Source organism: Panthera leo, chromosome B2 (assembly GCF_018350215.1).
Source record: "Panthera leo isolate Ple1 chromosome B2, P.leo_Ple1_pat1.1, whole genome shotgun sequence".
NCBI classification, from domain to species: Eukaryota; Metazoa; Chordata; class Mammalia; order Carnivora; family Felidae; genus Panthera; species Panthera leo.
The window spans coordinates 15,237,533-15,263,730 of NC_056683.1; the positions used below are offsets into that span (position 1 = coordinate 15,237,533).

Genomic DNA, 26,198 nt, shown 5'->3' on the forward strand with positions numbered 1-26,198 from the left:
TGATGAGCATTTTATTGCCTTTTCCCTGATTCTTTTGCCTCTTCTTGTCTCTTTTCATTGGCAAGGACTTCCAGTTCAGCGTCAGGCAGTAGGGGTGATAATGGGCACCTCAACTTGTACCTGAACTTCATAGGAATTGTTTAAAGTTTCATCACTAAGTGTGATATTATTATAGGGATTTTTTGGGGGGTGGGGAGGGATATTTTCTCAAGTTAAAGAAGTTGCTGTCTATCCTTTGTTAAAAGTTTTACTATATTTTAAGACGAATAAATGTTTAGTTCTATTGCCTACATCTTTCTATATTTCTCAAGATGACCATATAGTTTTCTTCCTCTTAACATCTTCATATTTTATAGTAATTTGATACATTTTCTTAATGTTGAGTCATGTATATTTTTACAGGATGAAGCCTACTTAGTTATGATATCTTTATGTACTGCAGAATTAGATCTTCTTGGTTTTTTATTTAGAATCCTTGCATTTAATTTATAAAATTATATTGACCTATGTTTTCCTTTTGTTGCTTTACAAAATACTTTCTACTTGTGTTAACCTCATAAAATGAACTAGATAGCTTTTCTTTTTGTCCCATTATGTGGAGCTATTTGGCTAAAATAAGAATTATATGTTCCTATGGGGTGCCTGGGTGGCTCAGTCGGGTAAGCATCTGACTTCAGCTCAGGCCACGATCTCACAGCTTATGGGTTCAAGCCCTGCGTCGGGCTCTGTGCTGACAGCTCAGAGCCTGGAGCCTGCTTCAGATTCTGTGTCTCCCTCTCTCTCTGCCCCTCCCCAACTAGCACTCTGTCTGTCTCTGTCTCTCAAAAGATAAAATAAAAATGTTAAAAAAAATTTTAAGAATTATGTGTTCCTAGAAGGTTTAGAAAAACTTGCCTGTTGAGTTGTTTGAACCTGTAGCAGAAGAGATATTTGCAGCCATTCAATTATTTTCATAGTTATTGGCATATTCATATTTTCTATTTCTTCTTGGGTCACTTCTGTAATTTATATTTTTCTGTAACGGTGTCCATTTCATGAACATTTTCAAAAGTATAGGCAACAAATTTGTTTATGGCATTTTTTTTGTCCCTAATATTGTTTATCTTGCCTTTTTTGTTTTCTTAACTTAGTCTTTCCAAAGATTTGCCTATTATTCTTTTAATCAACAATCTTTTGCTTTCATTGATAATTCTTAAATTGTTGGTTTTAGATACTGTTATTCGTGTTTTGTATTAATTTCTGTTTTCTCTTAGATTCTTTACTTTATAGATCATTCAGTTGAATGCTTAGTTCATTAATTTTCAAATCTCTTTTGTTTTCTGTTTTTTTAAATGTATGCTTTAAAGTTTTGGTTTTTTTATTTTTTGAGAGAAAGAGAGTGAGTGGGGGAGGAGCAGAGAGAGCAGGAGGGAGAGGATCCCAAGCAGGCTCTGCACTGTCAGCACAGATCCTGACGCGGGGCTCGATCTCATGAACCATGAGATCAGGATCCCAGCTGAAATCAAGAGTCAGATGTTTAACTGACTGAGTCATCCAGGAATCCCATCTCTTTTGTTTTCTTAAAAAATGCGTTTAAGATTTAAATTTCCCCTTGAATACCATTTTATCTGTACCTCATATATTTTGATATCCTTTCTTCATGTATCGTTTCTAAACATTTTTCATTTTCATTATGGTTTCATTTTTAACTCCGAGATTATTTGGAATGATATTTCTTATTGTTAAATTTATAGGATAGGAGAATAAATGTCTACTGTTGGGTCCTATTTTCAGTGCATTGTGGTGCAGGAACATGATCTGTATGACATCAGTCCTTTGGAATTTGTTGTGATTTCCTGTGTGGCTGAACAAATGGTCAAGTGTGTAAACATTCTGGGTGGGCTTACAAAGGCTATGCATTCTGTATTTGTTGGGCAAAGATTCTCTCGACATATCCATTATTATTTCTCAGTATGACTGCTGTTTTACTGATAAATAGCTTATTGTTTGGAAAAGAGGAGTGAAAAAGTGTCTATGTCTCAGAAACCTCATCTTATCAGGAAGGGAAGAGTTCAAGAAGCAGAACCTGAGTATGATCCCGGGAAATCAAACGCTACAGTAACTATGTAGTCCTGGAAAAACAAACTACCTCTCTGACCCCCAGGTGGGGGAGGGTCTAATGTAACAGTCCTGTCCTTGGAAATGCCAGAACAGCAGGACAGTATAGGTGCCAGCTGTGCCACTGCCTTTGCATTCCTAGTGACCCAGTAGGTGACAGAGAAGTAGCCTCTGCCGAGACAGCACAGTTGTGACCCACTGGTTAACTGGGCCCTTCCTATTTCAAATATTTCTCCTTTGCCAATACCCGATAGGGTTGTTTCACTAGGGATGTTATCTCATTAGATCATATTGGATTGAATTAAAGTGAATTGAATATTGATTTAGCTCGGCCCGAGGTTGGTATTGTACCAAAGGGTGGCTAGAGAAGGTCTTGGTTCTGCAACCAGCCTTTCCTTTAAGTTCCATGTGAGTCCTTGGGGCAGGGGCAGGTTCTTTCTTTTAGCTAGGAAAATTGTCATCAGATATTCCTTGGGGCAAGAACTTTTTTTTGGACTTCTAATTTTCTTCGTTTGGATTCTCATAGACAAGGCTTTCCTCCTTAAGCATTGTTGCTCCGCGTTTTGGTAGCCAGGGACTCTGTGGCTTACCTTCCTTTTCACTCTCTGACTGTGATTTTGCACATTCATGAGCGCCACTCTCTTGCTAGATGGCAGTCTTCCAGTTGGGGCACAAGTGAGCTTACCAACCCCTGTGGAGAGGGACGGGCTAGAGGGATCTCCCAATTTACTTGAGAGATGGTCACTCCTTCCTTGGGAGACCCGATGACCCACAGGCAGATCACCCCAGCTGCATGAGGCCTTCCTTGGTTTACCCCAGTGTACTGTCAAATACTATTTCTCTGCATACCATGATATGGTAAAGGTAGGGAAGCCCTGTGAGGGGTTCTGAGCTGAAGATAAATATGCTTTAATTTGTAAGCCACGTTCTCAAGTTTAATGCTATTCCCGATATTATTTCTCTGCCATTAGCTCCTAGTCCTTTGCCTCCGCTCCCAGCCCTTTGTTTAAAAGTGGTAGTTGGGGCGCCTGGGTGGCTCAGTTGGTTAAGCGGCCGACTTCGGCTCAGGTCATGATCTCACGGTCCGTGAGTTCGAGCCCCGCGTCGGGCTCTGTGCTGACAGCTCAGAGCCTGGAGCCTGTTTCAGATTCTGTGTCTCCCTCTCTCTGACCCTCCCTCGTTCATGCTCGGTCTCTCTCTGTCTCAAAAATAAATAAACGTTAAAAAAATTAAAAAAAAATAAATAAAAGTGGTAGTCATGTCGGGGCGCCTGGGTGGCTCATTCGGTTAAGTGTCTGGCTCTTGATTTCAGCTCAGGTCATGATCCTGCAGTTTGTGAGTTCAAGCCCCACATTGGTGTGGAGCCTGCTTGAGATTCTCTCTCTCTCTCCCTCTCTCTCTCTGCCCCTCCTCCACTTGTTCTGTGTCTCTTTCTCAAAATAAATAACTAAACTTAAATGTAAAAGTTGTAGTCATGTCTTGGCTGTGTGTGGAGAGAAAAAACAAGAGATGAATGCATGTGGCATGGGCGTGGGGGAGGGGGTGATGGGGAGGGAGGGAGTGGGGCCATGGGGCACGACAGCTGGATCCCTGTGGCGGTAGCAAAAGCTGGTGAGACACTCCAAGGGGAAAGAGAATCCCGGGAGAAGAGTGGCTGCTGCTCCCATGGGGACTGTCCCTCCATTGCTTACTATAGAGGATCTAAAATTAACTGAGGCAAGAAGCACTTCCTATTTCTTTCTCATAACTTGTCCCCACTCTTCCTCTGCCTCCCCTCCCCCACCCCACCTGCTGTGTGTGCATATCACTGCCACAAAACTGTGGTTTACCTCCACGATGATGCTTTGCCCACACTCCATCGCAAGTGTCTGTCTGCTTGTGTGTGTGATACACGAGGCTATGAGCACCTTTAGGCACGTGATGGAGACTTCCAGTGAGCAATTCAGGGACTCGGACAGAGCAGGCAGTACACGAGCCTGGCCGAACTGAGGGCTGCTGGGTAGCTGGCATGAACGATCTCAGCATAGGTGATACCACTTGTGGACACGTTCAGCCACCACTCTGAGCGTGGAGTGCCACTTTGCCACCCCATCACCCTGACCTCTCCCCCAGGTCTCCTGGGCCTGACCATGACCCAGGAATAACGTGCCGATGCTTGATTTAGCCGGGGACCTCCAAGACCATGCTCCAGGGCATTGGCATTTGGATTGTTTGGTGCCTATGCTACACCAGGTGCTAAATAATTTTGCTATCATCCCTGGATGAATGAATGAGTGAATGAACGACCCTGGTTTCCTTCCATTCTCATTGTGCTTGAGTTGTATGACATGTTTTCTCTGCCATCTTTCTCCCAGGCCACACTGTGGCCTGGATTACCTCTCCAAGAATAAGCCCTGGGTCTCTCAGCCCTTTGGGTGGCCCTCTGTTGGACCACAGAATTACAAGGCCACAGCCCATGTTACGGTGTCACTGCCTAGACATGTATAGCTCAGGTGATTGATTTGGGGTTCTGTATATTGCCTTAATTAATAAACAGGAGAGGCCTGTTTAAAATGGAGCACACAGGGGCAGCTGGGTGGCTCAGTTGGTTAAGCGTCCAACTCCCGATTTCAGCTCAGCTCACGGTTTTGGGATGGGGCCCTGTGTCAGGCTCCGTGCTGCCAGTGTGGAGCCTGCCTGGGATTCTCTCTTTCCCTCTCTCTTTCTTCCCCTCCCCTGCTCTCTCTCTCTCTCTCTCTTAAAATGAAATAAATAAACTAAAAAAATAAAATAAAATAAAATGGAGCATATGTTGTTTTATGTGGCTACCCTTTAAACCAGCAATTGAGGGAGTGGAATAATGCTCTTAATCTGAATGGCAAAGGCCATGTTACTCTCTCTCCAATAATATTTACTTTCTGCGAGACGGTTAAGAGTATTATTTTTCTGGTCTACTCATCTGTGTGTGTAGGCAATGTGTTAATGATTTGGGATGCTAAATAGTTTTCTTGTGTACTTATTGATCTGTCCGGAAAAAGCACCATACTTCCTTTCTGTTTATTTATAGAGCAATGCTATCATCTGCCCCCATGCCTTAACACACCGACTGAGGCAGCAGAAAGTTACTTAACACAGCATTCTCTCAGAGAACCCCCCCGGTTTCTCTTGGCATGAAGAGGCCAAGTGCAAGTGCCCTGAGGATTTTCACCTGTCAAGAAAGAAAGCTCTGTATTTTCCACAGAAGCCAGCGATGTCCAGGCTCCGGTGTATTTCCTTTCAGCCCGTCCTCACAGTCTAAGAGCTACGGGTTCGGCGGTAGCATTTTAAACGATGTCTCCATTTCCCTTGGCCCCGTGAGTGACGCAGGTCAAGAACCTGTTGCTGGGCACCCTAGCTGCGTCCACTACTCCTTTTGGTATTTCAAAGGACGAGCAAAAGGGCCAGATGCATTTAGGCTCCCTCCTCCACTGAGTTCATTTGCTCAGAGTGGGAGTTCGAGACGAAACGAATTTCTGAGCCTGTGACCAGAACTGATTGGTCACGTAAACATTTCAATGGTTTTTTTTTTCTTTACCTTAAATGTAAGGAAAATACAGACATGGAGAAAAAAGTGGCTTTGTTTTCATTTGATAGGCTATTTCTTCTTACAAACATATAGTTGTACACACAACAGTGGAAACTGTATACTTAAAAATGGTTAAAATGGTAAATTTCATATTATGTCTATTGTATGCCAACAAAAAAGATAGAGTTGCAATATTATATATGCAACATTGTTTTGGCTTGTTTCTTCTTAATGTTTATTTATTTTTTTTTGAGAGAGAGAGAGAGCCAGTATGCAAGCTGGGGAGGGGCAGAGAGAGAGGGAGACACAGAATCCGAAGCAGGTTCCAGGCTCTGAGCTGTCAGCACAGAGCCTGATGCGGGGCTCGAACCCATGAGCCGTGAGATCATGACCTGAGCCGAAGTCAGATGCTTAACCGACTGAGCCACCCAGGCGCCCTGGCTTTTTTTGTTTGTTTGTTTTAATGTTTTTAATTTATTTTTGAGAGGGCACAAGTGGGGGAGGGGCAAAGAGAGGGGGACAGAGGATCTGAAGCGGGCCCTGTGCTGACAGCCTGATGTGGGGGGCTTGAACTCACCAACCTGGTGAGATCATGACCTGAGCCAAAGTCGGGTGCTCAAGCAACTGAGCCACCCAGGTAACCTGTTTTGGCTTTTAAAACATGACATTATGCTCTAAGCATTTTCCCATTCCACTGCACGACATTAGAAAGTGTTTTACCGCCTAGATGATTAACTTATTCTTTCAACGAGGATTTATGGTGTATCAGTGAGGTACTAAGTACTGTTTTGGGCTGGGGAGATAAAGCGATGAATGAGACCAACAAGAACCCGGGCCCAAGGAGCTTATGTCCCAGCCAGGGGAGGCAGGCAATGGTCAAGAAAGCGAGTTAAGTGCTGAGGGTGGAATTAACAGGGGTGTGTTGGAGAGTAGCCAGGGGGGGTTGGAGAGAATAGCTACCGGGATATGGTGGGGGAGATGCGATTTGCCAGTTGAGCCCCAGAGGCTGTGAACAAGCCAACAGGTGAATGAAGGGCTGAAGAACAACATTGCTCGCAGAGGGAACAGAAAGTGCAGACGTCTGGAGGCTGGAGAGAACCAGGCGAGACTGAGCAGGAATCAGGAGAAGGCACCAGTGTCACTGACACAGAACTGACAGCTCAAGGATGACAAAGGAGGTGAAGGGGAAACAGTTAGGGACCATAGAAACAGGCCCCAGGTTAAAAAGATTATGCACCTTGGGGTGCCTGGGTGGCTCAGGAGGTTAAGGGTCTGACTTCAGCTCAGGTCCTGATCTCGAAGTCCCTGAGTTCAGGCCCCACGTGGGGCCTGGAGGCTGCTTCACATTCTATGTCTCCCTCTCTTTCTCTCTCTCTCTCTGCCCTTCTCCCGCTCACACCTCTATCTCTCTCTCTCAAAAGTATATAAACATTTAAAAAAATATTATGCACCCGGGGCACTTTTTGTGAGCGGCTATTGTTTCAACGTCTTCTCTTACAGAACAGAAGCAGGATGTGACCAGGATGCGGCCCCACAGACAAGCCAGACTTAAAACAGAAGACTCTTTGGGGGCGCCTGGGTGGCTTAGGCTGTTAAGCCTCCGGCTTCAGCTCAAGTCATGATCTCACGGTTGGTGGGTTCAAGCCCCGCATGGGGCTCGGTGCTGAAAAGCTCGGAGCCTGGAGCCTGCTTCGGATTCTGTGCCTCCCTCTCTCTCTGCCCCTCCCCTGCTCATGCTCTGTCTCTCTGTGTCTCAAAAATAAATAAAAACATTAAAAAAAACAAAAAAAAAACAAACAAACAAAAAACAAAACCCCAGAAGACTCAGGCTGGGAAAAACACCAATGAGCTGCCTGAGTTGCCTGCCAATATCGACCAATCAGGACGAGGTCCTTCTAGCCAATCAGAATGAGGTATCTCCCCCACTCCCCCCCTCGTTAGCCTATTGCACCAGAGAGGGACCCTGGACAAGAACTGTCTGTATGGAAGCAGGACTTCCTCTCTGTTGCTGCCGTGTCTTCCTTTATCTCCATCTGTGACCCCAATAAAGCCTTCCCTGTGTCTTTGATTTTTAGGTCTGGCCTCGTTTCTATCCCTGCCGGGCCCAAGAATCCGATTCCTGGGACAGAGGGACTGAGCCGAGCGCCTTCGAGGCCATAGCGAGGGCCTTAGGCTAGTATTGCAGGTGCCGGAGGAAAGCAGCAGAGGGTTTTAATCCAGATGGCCAGTGGTCTTATTTCTATTTATTTTTGTCTTGATATGTATTTCAAATTCTTTTTATTATTGAGGTATATTTGACATACAATTTTTACGTTTAAAAAATATGTTTTAATTATTGAAGCAATGGCTAATGCTTTTCAAAGTTCTGATTACTTACAGGTGGGAGGCAGCGACAGCGTGAGGGTCGGGCCTGTTAGGAGTCCAGGGGAGAGATGCTGGTGGGCAATCCTGTCCCATGTCCCTGTCCCCAGGAGCAACAGCACAGGTACCACACTGATTTTTCTGTCCTGGACACAGCTGTAGGGAACCCCTCCTCAGGCAGCCTGTTGGCCTTTGCTAGGGGAAGGAGAGAAAGACATAGGGGAGAAATGTAAGTGTGTTTCTCTTTAGAGGGCCCGGTGCCCTGTTGTCAGGGGGGAAACAGAGGCTGTGGTATCTAACGTAAGTTCAAGGGCTCAGTGGTAATAACCCTGTGAGTTTGGAGTCTGGTGATTTCAGTCAAACGCATGCCTTCATGACCTACCTTAGGCAAGTTAACTTTTTTTAGGTAGCGGTTTCTTTATTTGTATAGTGGGGATAATGGTACTTACCAGCAAGAGCTGCAAGGAGTAAATACATGCCAAGGGCTTAGCCTAGTGGCTCATGTATGGCAAGCACTCAATAAACGGTAGTTATTTTTTTAAGTTTATTTATTTTGAGAGAGAGCGCGTGCAGGGGAGGGGCAAAGAGAGGGAGAGGGAGAATCCCAAGCAGGCTCCCTGCTGTCAATGCAGAGCCGGACATGGGGCTCCACCCCAGCAACCCTGAGATCTGACCTGAGCCCAGATCAAGAGTCACTCACTCAAAAGACTGAGCCACCCAGCCTTTTGTACCCAATGTTGAATGGGTACTTTTAAAACTCTACTAATGACAAGTCCAGGAATAAATTTCAGCACTTTCCATATTAGAAATGTTTAGTAGAATCCCAGGATCTCCAGCAAGGCATTTGGCAAAGCTAGGTTTCTACCAAGAGCAAAAGTATTTTGTTCTACAAATATTAAGATTTATAAGGCTATTGGACATTTATGGGTTCTCAGCTAAAAACGATCAAAACTTATTTCTACTCTGTATCAAAAAGAACAATAAACAAATCTAGCTAGATAGCAAGACTTTCTCTTTTATTTTTCATTAAAACAATAAAATATTTCTAAAATTGCGGAAGCGAATAAACCAAATTATTTACAGTGGCTGTGTAAAGCTGGAGAGATTAAGGTAGAATTCCTTTTATTTCTGAAATTTCTGTAATCTGTGTCAGTGACTTGTACAATGAAAATATTTAAAATTATCATTAGACTAAATTAATATGAGAAGAAATTCCATTTTATCATCATCCTAGGGCTATGAATAGAAAAATGAATCCCCACTATTTTTATTTCTTTTTTCTTCTTATTTTGAGAGAGAGAGAGAGAGAGAGAGAGAGAGAGAGAGAGAGCAGGGTAGAGGGGCAGAGGGAAAGAGAGAGATTATTTAAATAGGTTCCATGATCAGCATGGAACCTGATGCAGGGCTCAATCCCATGATCCTGGGATCATGACCGGGGCCAAAATCAAGAGTCAGATGCTTGACCCACTGAGCCACCCAGGTGCCCCACACACTATTTTTATTTTTTATTTCTTTTTTTAAAAAACATTTTAAATGTTTACTTACTTTTGATAGAGAGAGAGAGCACAGGCGGGGAAGGGACACACAGAGAGAGGGAGACACAGAATCTGAAGCAGGCTCCAGGCTCTGAGCTGTCAGCACAGAGCCTGATGTGGGGCTCGAACTCACTAACCGTGGGATCATGACCTGAACCGAAGTTGGACATGTAACTGACTGAGTCCCCCAGGTGCCCCCACACTATTTTTATTTCTAAAGAAAGGTTTAGAATGTTCTTTTTGGAGTCACATGACACTCATCTTAAATGACATGAAAATGGGCCTAAACTCTTTACCCAAATGCAAACAGTAGAGATTGGCAGATAAATCGTGGAATGAGGGGAGAGAAAATTTTAGGCTTATTTTCAGAACTGTTTAAAAGGTCAGAACGTCGGCTTGTGTTGGGATTCAGGATCCAGGTTTAAGAGGGTCTCGCACAAAGAACATGAAGAATAAACACCAGATGTTTGTGAGGGTATCATGTGCAAAAGCACTGGGGTGCAAAGGTCCATGTTATCAGAAGCTCGGGATCGATGTGTGCTAAGAGCAATCCTCCCCTGCCCGGTACCGTGAACCGGGTGAGACACAAATGGACACTCGGCTTCTCCACCCACTCCAACCTGGGAAGTCACCCCAACTCCTCCTCACCCCCCTTGCACGTCCAATTAGTTGCAAGGCCTGGGAGACTCCATCTTGTCATAGCAGAGTGCCCTGCTTTATCATGTACCTGTGCCTGCATTTTCATTCCCATGCCTGAGTTTCCCTTCACACTCGGGGTATTGCGGTGGGCTCCTTGTGGGGCTGCGTGTGGTATGCCCTCTTGCAATTTGCCTCCATAACGGAGCCTGAGTAATGGTTGTAAAAGGCCAATGTGGGGCACCTGGCTGGCTCGGTTGGTAGAGCATGTGACTCTTGATCTCAGGGTTATGAGTTCGAGTCCCACCTTGGGACATTACATTAAAAAAAATTTTTTTTTTAATCTTTAAAATTCCAATCTGATTGTTCACTGTCTGCTTTAAGTCTTTGGGCCACCGTCCCTCATGTCCTAGCCTCTTCCACGCAAACGCTTCCAACTTGAGTTAGCCTATTTTTAAAGTTTATTTATTTTTATTTTTTAAATGTTTTTATTTATTTTTATTTTTGAGACAGAGAGAGACAGAGTATGAGCAGGAGAGGGGCAGAGATAGAAGGAGACACAGAATCTGAAGCAGGCTCCAGGCTCTGAGCTGTCAGCCCAGAGCCTGACGTGGGGCTCGAACTCACGGACCGCGAGATCGTGACCTGAGCTGAAGTCGGACACTTAACCGACTGAGCCACCCAGGCGCCCCTGTTTATTTTATTTTTGAGAGAGAGAGAGAGAGAGAGAGAGAGAGAACGAACACATGAGAGTTGGGAAGGGGGAAAGAAAGAGAATCCCAAGCAGGCTTTGTGCTGTCATTGCAGAGCCCGATGTGAGGCTCGAACTCATGAACCATGAGATAAGGAGTTGGACACTTAACCAACTGAGCCACCCAGGCACCCCTTGAGTTGGCCTATTTTTAGCCTCCCCCAGTCTAGAATATTCTCCCCTTTATTCCAGCTAACTCCAGCAAGTCCTTCAAAACCTGAGTCTACTTGTGTCCTCTGGCTACAAGTCTTGGAAGGCTTCCTCCACTCCCAGATCACCCCCCGCAGGTTCCTACCATGGTGTGAGTCACGCTACATTGCCATTGTCAGTTCGTATCAACAGGCCACCAGGCATGAGTAACCTGAAGGCGGGGGCCCTGCCATACTCAGCCTTGCTCTTCCGGGGCCTAAATCGTTCTTGCACACGGCACTTGGCATAGTTCTAAGGAGTTTATAAACATTAACTCGTGCAGAACTTCGTAATAAAACACGGTGGGCGGTGGGTAGAAGGACATCTAAGGATTTGTTCAACAAATGCATATTGAGTGTCTAACAGGCGCCAGATACAATTTTGGGCGCTGGGCATTCACACAAACTTCTGACCTCCATGAGTTTCTAATCTGTGGAGGCAAAAGGATGATAAACAGATAAACAGGTATATTACATGTTGCAAGGCGGTGAGGGGAGCTATGAAGAAAAACAAAGCCAGACACAGGGAGGAAATGTGACAAAATGTCATTTTAGCCAGGATGGTTGGGCAAAGCCATGTAAGGAAGTGATATCTGAGCAGAGACCGGAGTAGAGTGAGGAGAGTGAGCCAGGTGGATACATGGGGGTGGAAGGGGTGTGTGTGTGTGTGTGTGTGTGTGTGTGTGTGTGTGTGTGTAAGGGGGCGTGTGGAGGAAACAGCAAGTGCAAGGGCCCTGAGTCAAGAAGGGGCTCTGTGGGTAGAGTGCACAGCGAGGAGGCCAGTGTGCTGGAGTACAGGCGGTGGGGTGGAGGGCTGGAGGCGGAGAGATGTGCGAGGCAGAGGGTTGGCTCAGGAGGAGCTTTTCAGGACATCCTGGGGAATTTGGGGTTTATTCACTGCTAGGCGTCAAGTCTGATGGGACGTGACTGGACTTACCTTTTAAAGATTCACTCTGGCTGCTGAGTGGAGAATACAGACTGGGGAAGTACAAAAGGAGCCAGGAGGTAGACCAGCGGGGAGGTGAATGTTCTGGTCCGGGCAGTGATGACGGGGACCCCAGGTCCCCACCCGGCGGAGAAGCTGTCAGACTCTGGATGCATTTTGAAAGCTGAGGACCTGGTGATGCTCAACTGTAGAGTGTACGAGAAAGGAGCCCTGGCCGCCTCCAAGGATTTTGGCCAGCTGTGGGCTGGTGGTGCCACTTGTTAAGATGGGGGTGATGGGGGGAGGGGTGGGGGGGGGAGGTTGGAAGTGAAGCCTTCTGTTTTAGATCCCTCAGTCTGAGATGCTGCCAGGATTCTGTTTTGTCTTCTACGAAATGGGGATGATGTCTGTTTTATACACTTGTGGTCAATTTCTTTTGATATTACACAGAAGTAAGGTTTATTTTTATTCACACTGCAGCTATGGGTACAGTCCCCTTTAAAAGAACACAAGCAGGGGCACCGGGTGTCTCATTTGATTAACCATCCAACTCTCGATTTCGGCTCAGGTCATGATCTCGCGATTCGTGGGATCCCCTCCCCCCAGCGGGCTCTGTGCCCACAGCTCGGAGCCTGGAGCCTGCTTCAGATTCTGTGTCTCCCTCTCTCTCTCTGCCCCTCCCCGGCTCGCACTCTGTCTTTCAAAAACAAATAAAACATTAAAAAAATAAAGAAAAGAACACAAACAAAATTCTCTCTTACTGGCTAGATACTGCTGCCCTTGGACAGCTGTCTCTCGTATCAAGCATGACTTTGGTAACAGACCCCTCTCCATGTTTATTTACCATATGTATTTAACGTTTATCTAGAGCTTACTATGTGCCAGGCACTATTCTAAGGATTTGATAATCCTCCAAAACTCTTTGTATATGCCATTGTTACCCCGATTTAACACACGGAACGTAACCGTGGCACCAAAAGATAGAGTAATCCGCTTAAGGCCCCATGGCTGGTAAATGGCAGAACCAAGAGTCAACCCCAGGTGCTCTGTCTCTGCTTCCAACCCCCATGCCAAGCTCCACACCCCCCTGCTCTGGATGAGCCGTTGCCATCCCTGACCTATGACCTGGCCTCTTGTGTGCCGAGATGGTGCCTCGTGTCTGACCCCATTGCCTGCACCCCTTACTCTGGTAGGCGTTCCTGCCTTGGTTCTTACAAAACCTCTGCTCAAAAGCAGCCTGTCAGTACTGATGGCAATACTCCTTTTGTCTCAGACCTTCCCAGGCCGTTGGCAGCCACTCAGAGCACTCAGTGTCCTCTGTGCCTTTCTTCTAACGCTCTGAGGTCAGCCACCTCCCCCCTCATTGCAACACACGAGCTTTTCTGGTATCCTGCTCTCTCCACGCGCCTGCCCGATTGCCACAAGTTGCTCGCCTGATTGTTACAAGTTGCTTCAAACGCTTGCAAGTATCACGTTTTCCGCTCCTGCGTTGAAGCAGACCGTGTGCCACATTGAGCTGAATGCTGAAGACAAGAGAGGAACAGGACCCCTGACCTCTCAAGAGACTTGGAGCTAGAAGCCAGGTCCCTTTCAGCTTTGGGTCACGCATCCCAGCACCAAGTGGACACGTAGCGGACATTCGGTGAATATTCATTCATTTGTTTAGCAAATGTTTATTGAGTGCTTACTACACACAGGCCAGTGTGATCCGTGTGGAGGATATGGGAAACCAGACAGGCGCAGGATTCCCTGGGCTCCAGGGACGCAGAGCCAACTTTAGTCGGCCCCCCTCCCTCCAAAGGAGCAGAGGGTGAGGGTGGGGGAGAGACCAGCGAGTAGAGGCCACGGGAAGCTGCCAAAGAAGCCAAAGCTCGAAGCCAAGCAACTGGCCTAGCTTCTGGCCAGGGCGTCCTCTTCTTCTCGGAACCCAGACGTGGACACACGTGCAGCAGCCACTCCGGGGACCCCTCACATAGCAGGGGCTGGCCTCGCGGGGGAAAGCAGAGCTTTTGTTAAGACGACTGGGAGGAGGAAGGCTACAGGACCTTGCGCGCGCGGCGGCAGGGGTGGCGCGCGACTGGAGCGAGACCTCTTAGAAGGAGAGAGAACTCTCCAGCCCGCAGCCCAAACTCTGGAGCCTAGCCTGGATTCCAATGGCAGGCCCGCTGCTCACCTATTGTGTGACCTTGCGCGAGTCACTTACCCTTCCCAGGACTCAATTACATCACCAGTTAAGTGGGTTTCCAATAACCTTAAGGTTAGCGCGAGGATTCAGAGAGAATGCCTGGAAAGCTTCCCTAGTGTGTTCTGGGCATATAGGCTTCGCTCCCGCTCCGTCGCTCACACCTCGCTCGGTCCCCCGCGCTCCTCCTCCCAGGGACGCACGCCTAGCCCATCAGGGCGCGCCCGCGCCGGTGGATTTATTGGCCCGCTTGGGGCGGGGTTTGGGAAGAGGCGAGGAGGGAGGGAGGAGGTGAGGGCGAAGAAAGGGAAGCGGCGAAGGGGCCCGAGGCGCGCGGGGCGGGGCGGGGCGGGGCGGGGGAGGAGCCGGGCTGGGTTCCTGGGCCCCGCGCGGCGCGCTCCGGGAGCCCGGGGCGGCGGGGGCGGGGGCGGCGCGCGGCGGCCAATGGCGCGCGGCGCTGCGGCGGGGGCGGCGCGGCGACACCCGGCTGCTGACAGCCAAACTCCCCAACTCCGCCCTCGTCCCCGCGGGATCCCGGAGCCCGAGCCGGCCTGGGGCCGAGGCCGCCCGAGCCGCGCTGCGAGCGAACATGGCAGCAGAATGAGAAGGCTGGCGCCGGGTCGTGGCCGTCGGCGCCGCGCTGCAGCTCGAGATCCGCGTCCGGCGCCCTGCGAGCCGCGCGCTTAGCCGGCCTCCTGGTGGCCGCTGGATTATTTCATTCGGAGCCGAGGGCGGGGGAGAGAGGGGGACCCCGCAGCCGCGCCGGTCCGTGCTCGGGCAGGGTGTGCGACTCGCCGGCTGCGGAAAGCACGCGGGAGAGAGCGGGTCCCGGGCTGCGGCGGCGCGGGCGCGGGGATGAGCCGGCCATGGGGCGGCCTCGGCGGGGCTCGCGGAGCCGGCCGGCGCTGCGGCGGGGGCGCTGCCTGAGCCGGGGCTCCGCGGGGCTTCGGGGCCTCGGGCGCCCCGGGGGGGTCCCTGCCGCCGCCCCCGGGAGGGACGGGAGCCCCGCGTGGCGGACACTGCAGCAGACGCCGCACTGAGGCGCCCCGAGCCTGCTCCGCCTGCAGCTCGGTGCGCTCTCGGCACCCGGGCGCCTTGCCCGGTGCACGGGCTGCTGGCGCACCGCGGCGAGCCGGGCGCAGGACTGGCTACACGGGGGTGTGTGAGCCTGTGGGACTGGAGATCTGAGCTGAAGCAGAACCCGGCGGACCGGAGCAGCCATGCTTCCCGGGGTGGGCGTGTTCGGCACCAGCCTCACGGCCCGTGTCATCATCCCGCTGCTGAAAGACGAGGGCTTCGCGGTGAAGGCGCTGTGGGGCCGCACGCAGGAGGAAGCGGAGGAGCTGGCCAAGGAGATGAGCGTCCCCTTCTACACCAGCCGCATTGACGAGGTGCTGCTGCATCAGGACGTGGACTTGGTGTGCATCAACCTGCCGCCGCCCCTCACCAGGCAGATCGCTGTCAAAACCCTGGGTGAGCGACCCCCTCCCCCCTCCCCTGCAGCCTTCCTTCCTTCCCTGCTGCTCTTCTGCTCTCGCCCCCTCTTCATCCCCGAGGCTTACGAGGCATCTACGCCGGCCCGGGGACCTGAGATGCCACAGGCCACTCGGAGCTCCCTCCTTCCTCATCCCCGGCCTTCCCAGCCTCTGCGCTTCTCTCCTCCCTTCTGGCACCACCTGGACGCGCCTTCCCACGTGTGTGGCGCGGAGGCTGGAGGAGGCGTGTGTTCCCGGGATGTCGACCAGGCGGATCGGATGCCGAGGACTGGGCATGGGCTGCTCGGAGGGAGAGGAAACTCAGTCCCCAGCTGTGTCTGTAGTGCCCCGAGTGTGTGCGTGGGTGCGCGCCTGGGAGAGGCGAGTGCGCGCCCGGGAACACCCGAAACAAGGGCCCCACACGTGTGTCTGGTTTTCCTGAGGGCGGGAGACTGCCTGATCCGGAGCAGCTGTGACGTCCTGCCCGGCCAGCTTGCTTCTTTCTGCTGTTAGTTTGGTGTGAGGTTAGAATTTGACGATCAGCTGGAATTACTAAGTCTTGGCTGTAAGCGAGGACGGCGGGAGTGGTTAGATGAGGCGGGGGAGAGGGATTTATGGGGACGTCTTCCAGGAGGTCGTGGGTTAGTGACGACCGGTTTGATAAAACCAGGGGGATTTAAGTGTCGAGCGTGGCAGCTCAGCAGCTGCCTTCTGCGTGGGTTTGGAATGATAGGTCTTGAATTTTTAGGGGACGAACGCAGCCGTTCCAGAGGCATGGGTGCTTTGTGTGGGAAAAGGCCCCGCGCAGCCCCTTTCACGTGGGAGCATGTACTAGTCCCTCCTTAATAACCGTGGGGAAAGTTCCCAGGTCTGACGTGGGCAGGGAGGCTGGGAACGGGCTCACCGCCCCTGGCCATCCGGTCCCCCCACCTGTATAACCCAGGCAGTCTGAACAATCTCCGAGCACAGAGCAGCCACAGCTTTGCCGTGCCCAGGGGAAAAAGAAGCGTAATTTTGTCCACTGGCAGTCCTCACACGTACCTAAGACGATCCCAGCAGTATCCCTGCCTCTGGAACCCGCCCAGAAAGTGTACCGCCCGCCCTTGAAAGTTGGAATTTTTATTGATGAGGAAAGAGACCAAGCTTATGGCCCAGGACGCAACATTAAAGAAGTGTTTCAAGGGAAGGGCAGGGACAGTACCCAGAAGTCCATGGTAATTTATGTAATCTGGGAAGGCGTGTTTTATTTTTACGTTTTAATGGGCGCGGATTAAGGGTAGATGAAATGTACGTATATTTTAATTAACTGCAGAGACCTATGACCGGAAGGTAGAACTCTTTCTTCCTAGAAAACCATTTTTTTTAAAAAAAATTAGGCCATTCTGCTCTGGACTCAGACGGGACATCTGATCGAATTCCTGAGGAGGCTGCCCAAGCCTGTCCGTTTTCATGTCAATTTGATTAGGTTTCTGACCTTTGTTTATTTTTCTTTGGCCTTGAATTGAATGTCCTTGGGTTCTGGGCTCTCTTTTCTGTCTGGTGTCATATATGTGGGATAGCTGACCTCTGTGCTTACAGTGGGTCTGTGCGTTATCAAATAGGTCATAACCCTCCTGTGGCCTGAACCTATTAGGACAGTTGGTATCCACCAGGTTTCTACTGAAGAGCTTATGCCTGGTCATATCAGACAGACCTTGTAACATCGCTTCTCCCCACTATGGCAACGCAGCCCTGTCGGTCAGCACCCCTAAGGCGTATCACCAGGAGAGTGGCAATTTGGGGGACAAGGATGTCCCTGTTTCCTGACCAACTCTTGTACTTCAGCCCAAAGAGCATTTGGTCAGAGAGGAGGGGTGCACCTTATACATTTCTGGATACTTCTGTTCTTATTTGCAATAATCCCCGTGACTTCTTTTTTTCCCTTGACAAGACTAACATGAGTTACCTCTTCAAAGCCAAGCAAAGAGGCTTCAGAAACAGACTTAGTTTAATAAGCATGACTAAGGAATAGGGTTTTGTGTATATGTTTTGTAGGAAGTTTTGAGCTTTTTTTCTTTTTTTGACTCCTGATTTTGCAGGTAACTTGAGATAGGTTGTGATTATCGAAAATGAAGGGGGGCATCGACTTTAGATGTGGCCGGATGTTGGTCTCATGCCCCACATCGTCTCTCCTGGAAAATCCCCAGGCCACTCCCGTGGACGATGGACCTGCAAATATGCAGCCTGGTGGTCATCTTGGTATGCTTTGCTGTCATGGTTAGAGGTTCAGCACATACAACACAGGAAGTGAAACACCCCAGACAGTTAGAGGCCTGGTTTGGCCGTTGGGGTTTATAGATGCTAGAGTTTGCCCGGAATTGAAACAAGCCGGTTTTGGGGCACCTGGGTGGCTCAGTCGGTTGAGCGGCCGCCTTCGGCTCAGGTCATGATGTCGCGGTCCGTGGGTTCGAGCCCCACGTCGGGCTCAGTGCTGACAGCACAGAGCCTGGAGCCTGTTTCAGATTCTGTGTCTCCTTCTCTCTGACCCTCCCCTGTTCATGCTCTGTCTCTCCCTGTCTCAAAAATAAAAACAAAAAACAAAAAACAAAAAAACGTTAAAAAAAAAGAAACAAGCCGGTTTTGACGGGTCCTAGTGAATTGGCCTTCTTTTGGCAAAGGCTAGGGCTTTGAGTTGCTGGCCCAGCAGTGGCCAGTGGTCTGTGGCCGTCTATCCATACTCATAACTGGTCTCAGGCCTGTCAAGGTAAGGGTTTGGTCTGGGGACCATCGAGGAATGACACTTGGAATCAGTAGAATCACAGGGGCACTTGGGTGGCTCAGTCGGTTAAGTGTCTGACTCTTGGTTTTGGCTCAGGTCGTGATCTCAGGGTTTGTGAGTTCGAGTTCTGCATCGGGCTCTGCACTGACAGTGTGAGCCTGCTTGGGATTCTCTCTGTCTCTCCCTCTCTCTCTCTCTCTCTCTCTCTCCCTCTCCCTCTCCCTCTCAAAATAAATAACCTTAAAAAAATAGAATCACATACATCCTCCTTTAATTTCTAAAAATTCCCTTGAAATCCCTGCTTTGGTGAACTAGGCATTTCTCTGTTGTAGAGACTTTCCTGCCATTCTTTTGTACAGTTTCTCCAGTGCCCAGGGCTGCCCGTTATTAAATACCTACCCTGTGCCGGGCAATATGGTAGGTGCAGTATGGAAAACGTTTCATTTCATGATGAGAATGGTCCTCTGAGATAGATGTGGTGCCCATTGTACAAGTGAGGCAACTAAAATCCAGAGACCCGAGTGGAATTGCTCAAGGGAATACTGCTGGGGATTCGAACACCACCATTCTGCCTCCCTGGAGTCCTTTCTTCCCCCTTCCATCCCCTAACCTTGCTTCTTTGCCTCAGTTCCTTTTCTCAGATCGTGGTAGCTCGGGTGAGACTGTAGAATTATCCTTTATTTCTGTTTCTCCCACCCATGGAATTAGTTCCCTCTTATATCTGTTCCTTTTTCGCTATCATTGCTTCCTCCAGAGAAGGAACTGGCTCCGTACCTGGGCTTCTGAACTAGGTTCCAGCCTGCCCCTCCTCGCCGCTGCCTCCATTGTCCACGCTGCTGCCAGAATTTCCTTGAAGAACTTTACACTCGGTCATGTCACTGTGCCCCCCTTGCGTCACTTCTAGGAAGAGTCCCAAGTGCTTGGCATGTCGGGCAAGAGCTGGCCTCGGGTGAGCCTGCCCGGGCTCATATCCTGCTGGCTATTCTGGAACCCCATGAGCTTTAGCTAAACCCCAAACTACTAGTGTGCCCTTGAATGGACCCCTGTTTGATTATATGTCCATGCCTCTGTCTGGAACACCTGCCTTGTGAGGGTTGCCTGTTCATCCTGGAAGAGTCTGCCCTTGGGTTACCTCCTCCCGGAAGCCTCCCCCTTTCTCCCTCTCACCCCTCATGTACCCTGCGGTGGTCTCAGCACCACATGCCCCCCATCTTTCCCCAAACTGATCGTAGTGCATCGCAGCAAACTGGAGGCAATCACTCTTACCAGTTTTGAAGATCTGGCTGGGTATGTAGTGGCAAACGTGGGTGAAAAATTCTAAAACCTTTTTTACGTAGCTGGTAACATTCCATACCATATGTACTGTTAATATACTTTTGTCATGCAACAATGTTAATCTTGAAAAGATACACACACGTACATATTCATATATATGTATATAAAAACCATCTGAAAGTATCCTTTTTCCTATTTTTGGCTGCATACTATTTCATCATATGGATAAATCAACATTTATTTAACAGTTCCCTATTACTGAGCATTCGGGTTATTCCCAATCTTTTGCTTATACAAACACATAGTGAACAACCTAGAACCTGTGTCATTTTGAGCATCCACGAATGTGCTTGTAGGACAAATATGCCAGCGGCTGGTCAAAAAGTATGTGCTCATTTCCTTTAACAAAGATGTTGCCAAATTAACCGGCGCCCAAAATGACACTGCTGTTTGTCCATTTCCTCGTGTGCCTCTCTCTCTGCAAGCTCCTTGCCTGCCAGGTGCCTGAAGGCTTCTGAACTAGGTTCCAGCCTGCCCCTCCTCGCCGGGATGGTCTCACTCACCTTTTGTGTCCAGATCAGCACAAGCTCCCAGCCAGCCTTTGGGGTCAGTCAAAACCTGTCTCCAACTTGCCCTGCTGCACCTGGAGTATGCAATGAGCCACACGCTGGCTCCCTAGGTCCACTCTTGTTCCTTATCCAGTCTAGTCTCTATACGATAGGCGAGTGCCACCTATCTGTCTATATATATAGATGGCACTGTGTCATTCCCTGCTCAGAATCTCTCAGTGCTATCTCCTATGGCACTTGGGGTATCATTCAGCTTTCTTGGCCTGAGTGGCCCTGCCTAGTAATCCCTGTCACCTCCTTGGTGACTGTCCACTCTCCCCGGCTCACTACCCTCCAGCACCTTGGGCCGTTTTGCTCAAACACACCAGCCTCTTTCCTGACTCTGGGCCTTTGCAAACTGGCTTTTCCCTCTGCCTCGAAGGTTCTCCCTCACTCCTCTGAATGGCTAGCTCGTTCTGACTTCACGTTTCAGCTCCGATGTTATGTCAAGAGAGAGGCCTTTCTGATCCTCCTCTTCCAACAAAAAGTTCTTTCCCCCACTTCTCAGTTCTCCCTCTGCACCCTCTTTATGTTCTTTGTAGCGCTGTTGCTGTTCGTATGACCTCTTTCCCTTGCTAGTTCTCTTATTTGGTATTTATCTCCCCATGTGGAAAGAAAGTTCTTTGAGGTAGAGCCTGCGACTGCTTTGCTCTCCGGGGTGGCCTTATCTCCCCTAGACAGTGCCAGGCGCTGAGTCACCTACTAGGCACCCTGTAAATATTTGCTAAATGACAAATGAATGCCTTTTTAATGAATGAATGGATGCTTGGGGAAGGCAAAAGGTTACAAAGAGGATGGGTCCATCAGTAAACCACGCTTTGCCCTGCACGCAGTAGCCCAGTTTCTGTCTCCCAGACACTCACACGCGGTCTCACCGCCTGGAGCCCTTGTCAAAAGGCAGATTCCAGGGTGGGACCCAAGATTCAGAGTTTCTATCCAGCCCCGCCTCCCTCCGCCGGGTGGTGTGGATGCTGGGACAGCCGGACACAGAGATGTGATGGCTCTGTGCCTCTGGGAAAACAAGACCAACCTGGCCGTGAATAATTAAACTGGTGAGCGGGTTGGGGGGGGTGGGGGGAACGGTGTTAAAGTATCTGGTGCCTTTGTGTGTAACACGACGACCTCTGTTTTCCTGGTCCCTGCCCCAGTTTCTGGAGCTGGGGGAAGCCTCTCCGCGGGATGGGAGGCTCCTTTGGGATGGTGACGAAGGCTGTGGAGTTTCTCTGAGCTTTGATGGTGCTGCACGTGGATCTTGCCCGGACTTGTTTGGCGTTCTCAGCTCCATGCCCTTTGCCACCCCTGCGTCATAGTGTCTGCAATTGCTCAAGGCGGACAAGGGCTGCCGGGACAGAAAACGGGGATGGTCATCATGGCCACACGCGCGGAGCTACGGCTGTAGATAATCAGACATCATTTTTGCACTTGGAGGTCATCATTCTGAAATCCCAGCAAACCCCGCATTTCCAGCTCCCCCCTCGAAGTCACTTTGGGATGTTTTCCTCTCCGAACACAGGGTGGAAAAGGCAATGTGCTCTTCTCTCTTGAGTTTCTGCCCGCTCAGCACTGAGTGCGGTGGTTTGGGTCTATGGGTTTGTTGTAGGGTCGAGGACGCCCTGGGGCGTTATGTCTAACCATGGCAGGAATGACTCTGTACTGTTAGGAAAAGTCAAGGTTCACCAATCCCAATCCATCTAACTGAAATTAGGTGCAGTTGAGTGATTATTTTGCTGATGATATCTGGCTTTGAAAATGTACGATTCTGCAGAAGATTAAACGGAAATGAGAAAAAGCCAAAGGAAGAAACTGGACATTTTGATGCTGAAACTAGGGAGGAATAAAAAAAAAAAATGGTGGAAGTAAATAGCTTGTTTTAAAGGTTTCACCAAGAAGGAAATACACAGGCAATTAGTTACATATTTTGATTGAGGGCCGTCGTGGCCTGTCATTGTAGACAACATTGTGATTCGCAGAACTGGTGATAGGGTAGGTTGGCAGGTCACAAGTGTGTAACCATCCTTGTCGAGCCTCAGGTTTCTGGCCAACAAGATGGATTTAAAGATATTATCTTGGGGGCGCCTGAGTGGCTCCGTGGGATAAGCGTCCAACCCTTGATTTCAGCTCAGGTCATGATCTCATGGTCATGAGATTGAGCCCCATGTCGGGTGTGGAGCCTGCTTCAGATTCTGTGTCTCCCTCTCTCTCTGCCCCTCCCCGACTCTCTCTCTCTCTCTCTCTCTCTCTCTCTCTCAAATAAATTAAAAAAAAAATCATACAAGGTTGGTGTGACAAAATGAGAGGGGGTGTGTAAAGAGCCCATGCCCCCCACCCGCTATCTGCCTAAACTCAATAAATGTTATTCTATTTCTTCTTGATGTGATCAATTCTTCAACCTATTCCAAATGGTACTTAATTTTTTTGTTTGTTTGTTTTTAATATGAGAGAGCAGGAGCACAAACAGGGGAGGGGGGAAGAGGGAAAGCGAGAGAGAATCCCAGGCAGGCTCCACGCTCAGTACAGAGCCCGACGCGGAGCTTGAGCCCACGACCCTGGGATCACGACCTGAGCTGAAATCAGGAGTCGGACGCTCAACTGAGCCACCCAGGCGCCCCCGACCAGTGGTACTTTTGAAGATTTGTTTATCATATTTTTCAAAGAGGTGATTCCCTCCTGCTAGATTCGGAAAATACAGTTGAAAGTTATTATTGTCCTCTTTTAGAGGAAACGTGCATAAGCCACGCTTCACATGTGGGATTTGCTGAGAATACAGTACTTGCTTCACAGATGCATGATCTAGAAGGTGCTGATGGTGTTCCCAGGAACTCACCACACCTGTGGAGATTCATCATCCCCTGCGAGAAGGATGCCGGGTCCTCCACGGAACTCAGGGGCAGGGGCATAGCTCAGGTCTCAGGAGGCGCCTGGCAACTATGAACTCCTGGAATTTTATCGTTTTTGTGCTCTGCTTCTCTCCACGTGTTGGCCTCATCGCCTGTCCTGCTTTAAACCACCTTTCTCTGCCTTCCTGCATCCATGTGGTGGACAGAATACCAAATATGGTGTCCAGGACTCCCAAATGCAGTTATCACCGGTCCCCACTTCCCCTTGTCCCCGCTTGTGTCTAATGCTTTCCCCTGGCCCGGTCTTTTTGGAGGTTATCTTGTAACATGGGGGACCCATCACGAAATGCCGTGGGGGACCCTCTACTGCAGGGAAGTGGGGGGGTGGAGGGACGACAAGCGGGCGTCCCGAGCTGGGCCCCACTCCCTCAAGGTGCTAATTCTAAGAACACACACTTGGGTGAAGGTTTTACAAACGTAGATGTTTCTGGATACCGTGGGTTCTTTAGCCACGTTGCTGAAACACACGCTCAGCACTTGCCCCTTTTATAATAACCGCAGTAAAACAGCGGACAGAAGAAACACGTGTGTGACGACCCAATGCCAACCTTGTCATTAGTATTAAGTTCAGGGAGTGTGTGTTTGTAAAATATGTGATGGGAGAATGGATAGACTTGACCGGCTCCATGGGGTTTGGTGGCCGAGCACCTTCTGCTTGGCACGTGCCAGAGGCGGACTGTGGTGAGCGTAGGGCCTCCAAGGAGTCAGGAAAAGGATAAAGCTTCCTGGGGAAGAGAAATTTCTACCTTCAGACTGGCTTCACGCTGCAAAACTCTTCCCTAGGCCTCCAGCCTGCTAGTCTGCCCTGCAAACTGGGGACCTGCCGGTCCCCATAATTGCATGAACCAGTTCCTTAAAAATAAACCTGCCTTGCCCTCACTCCCCGACCCGTAGTCCCTCCCTCCTCTTCCATTCCCTCCCTTCTCGCCCACTCTTCCCCCTCACTTTCCCCACATCCTTCCCCCCTTCCCTTCTCCCTTTCTCCTCCCCCCCCCCATCTACCCACCCACCCCATATTGGTTCTATTTCTCTGGAGCCCTCTGATGAACACACATTTTGCCTGGATCCAGTCCACCTGGCCAGGTGAGCTGGGCGATGTCACCCAAGTGTGGATCTGGCAAGACTCCTTGGTGCTGAAGCTGTTCCATTGAGTTCAGCCGGTGAGTGTGGGCCCCGAGGAGAGCACTGTCTGAGCTTTGTCCTCTAGAACGGGAAGACTTTGAAGGCAAAAGATCTTTTTGGTTTAGACTCCAACAAGGAGGGGCGGGAAGGCTTTAGAACCCTCGCTGCTGAGAGCCGCAGGGACCCTGACCAGTTCTACCTCTGTCATCCAGGCTTTGGGGAAGCTGGCTTCTCAGGTTTAAGCAAGCTTAGGACGCCCTGGAGTTTAAACTTTCCTTGAGAATTGTTAATGCCCCGTGAGCATTAAAAAGTGCAGGAAAAAAAAAAACTTTACAATGATAGGAATTGTTTTTAAAATTTCTGATTTCCAACTGCAACGGCTTTCATGGTACCGAGAGGCTCTTTCAATTAGCATGATGCCCATAAACTGAAACTGTAGAGTGTTGAAGCCCCAGTGAAATGGGTATGTAGCTTTCGCATTGCTTTTTTTAAATAGCTTTATTGAGATAAGCTTTATGTATCACAAGAGTTACCCATCGAGAGCCAATGATTTCTAGTAAGCGTATACCATTGTGCAAAAAATTTTAGAACGCTTCCAACATCCCCACACGTTTCCTCCTGCCTGTTTGCAGCTGGCCCCCATTCCCACCCCAACCCCCTGGCAATCCAGGATACGCTTTGTCTCTGTCATTTGGCTTCTTCTAGAAATTTCACATAAATGAAGTCCTGTAGTATGTAGTCTTTGGTGTCTGACTTATTTCCCCAGCATGTTTTTTGATGTTCATCTGCATCGTTGCGTCTATCAGACATTCATTCCTTTTTCTTATTGCCTAGTAACCTTCGAGTAAAATACCACATTTTGTTCATCCATTCACCCTCTGATGGATGTTTGTACTGCTTCCAGTTTTTAGCTATTTTTTTTTTTTAAGTTTATTTATTGTGAGGGAGAGCAAGAGCTGGGGAGGGGGAGAGAGAGGGGAGAGGGAGAGAGTCCCAAGCAGGTTCCGCACGGTCAGTGCAGAGCCCGATGCGATGCGGGGTTTGAACTCACCAACCTCGTGATCGTGACCTGATCTGAAAAGAAGAGTCAGACGCTTAACTGCCTGAGCCACCCAGGCGCCCCCAGTTTTTAGCGATTATCAATAATGCTGCTTTGAACATTTGCATGCAAGTCTTTTGTAGACCCAGGCTTTTTTCACTTCTCTTGGATACATATCTAAGAGCGAAATTGCTGGGTTGTATGCTATGTATATATTTGCCTCGTATGTACTATTCTGTATTCCCACCAGCTATGTAGGGATATTCTAATTCCTCTACACCAGCACCAACACTTGGTATTGTCAGCCTTTTTGAGGACAACCATGATAGTGCATAGAGCTATTGCATTATGACTTTGATTCGCATTTCCCTAGTGAGTATTGATGTTGAGCAACTTCTTGTGTGCTTATTAGCCACTCATGTATCTTCAGATTTCTTGAGCAGTTTTTTTTTTTTTTTTTAATTTTTTTTTTTTCAACGTTTTTTATTTATTTTTTTGGGGGACAGAGAGAGACAGAGCATGAACGGGGGAGGGGCAGAGAGAGAGGGAGACACAGAATCGGAAACAGGCTCCAGGCTCCGAGCCATCAGCCCAGAGCCTGACGCGGGGCTCGAACTCACGGACCGCGAGATCGTGACCTGGCTGAAGTCGGACGCTTAACCGACTGCGCCACCCAGGCGCCCCTCTTGAGCAGTTTTACATTGAATTTTCTTCTTACTGTTGAGTTGTAAGCATTGGTTTTGGGATCTTGTTGTGTTGTTCAGTTAGGGGTAGATTTTTTGGTTTTTGAATACTTTCCTTTCTT

The 26,198-nt window shown here is 49.2% G+C and overlaps 1 protein-coding gene across 1 annotated transcript in view; it reads left to right on the forward strand.

The window, feature by feature from the left end:
- The first annotated feature begins 15,157 nt into the window (after positions 1–15,157).
- Positions 15,158–26,198, forward strand: part of GFOD1 (glucose-fructose oxidoreductase domain containing 1) — a 113,337-nt gene continuing 102,296 nt past the window's right edge. The window contains exon 1 of the mRNA XM_042937877.1: positions 15,158–15,692. Coding sequence (XP_042793811.1) covers positions 15,440–15,692 — 253 coding nt within the window. The 5' untranslated portion in view covers positions 15,158–15,439. The remainder of the gene's footprint in view (positions 15,693–26,198) is intronic.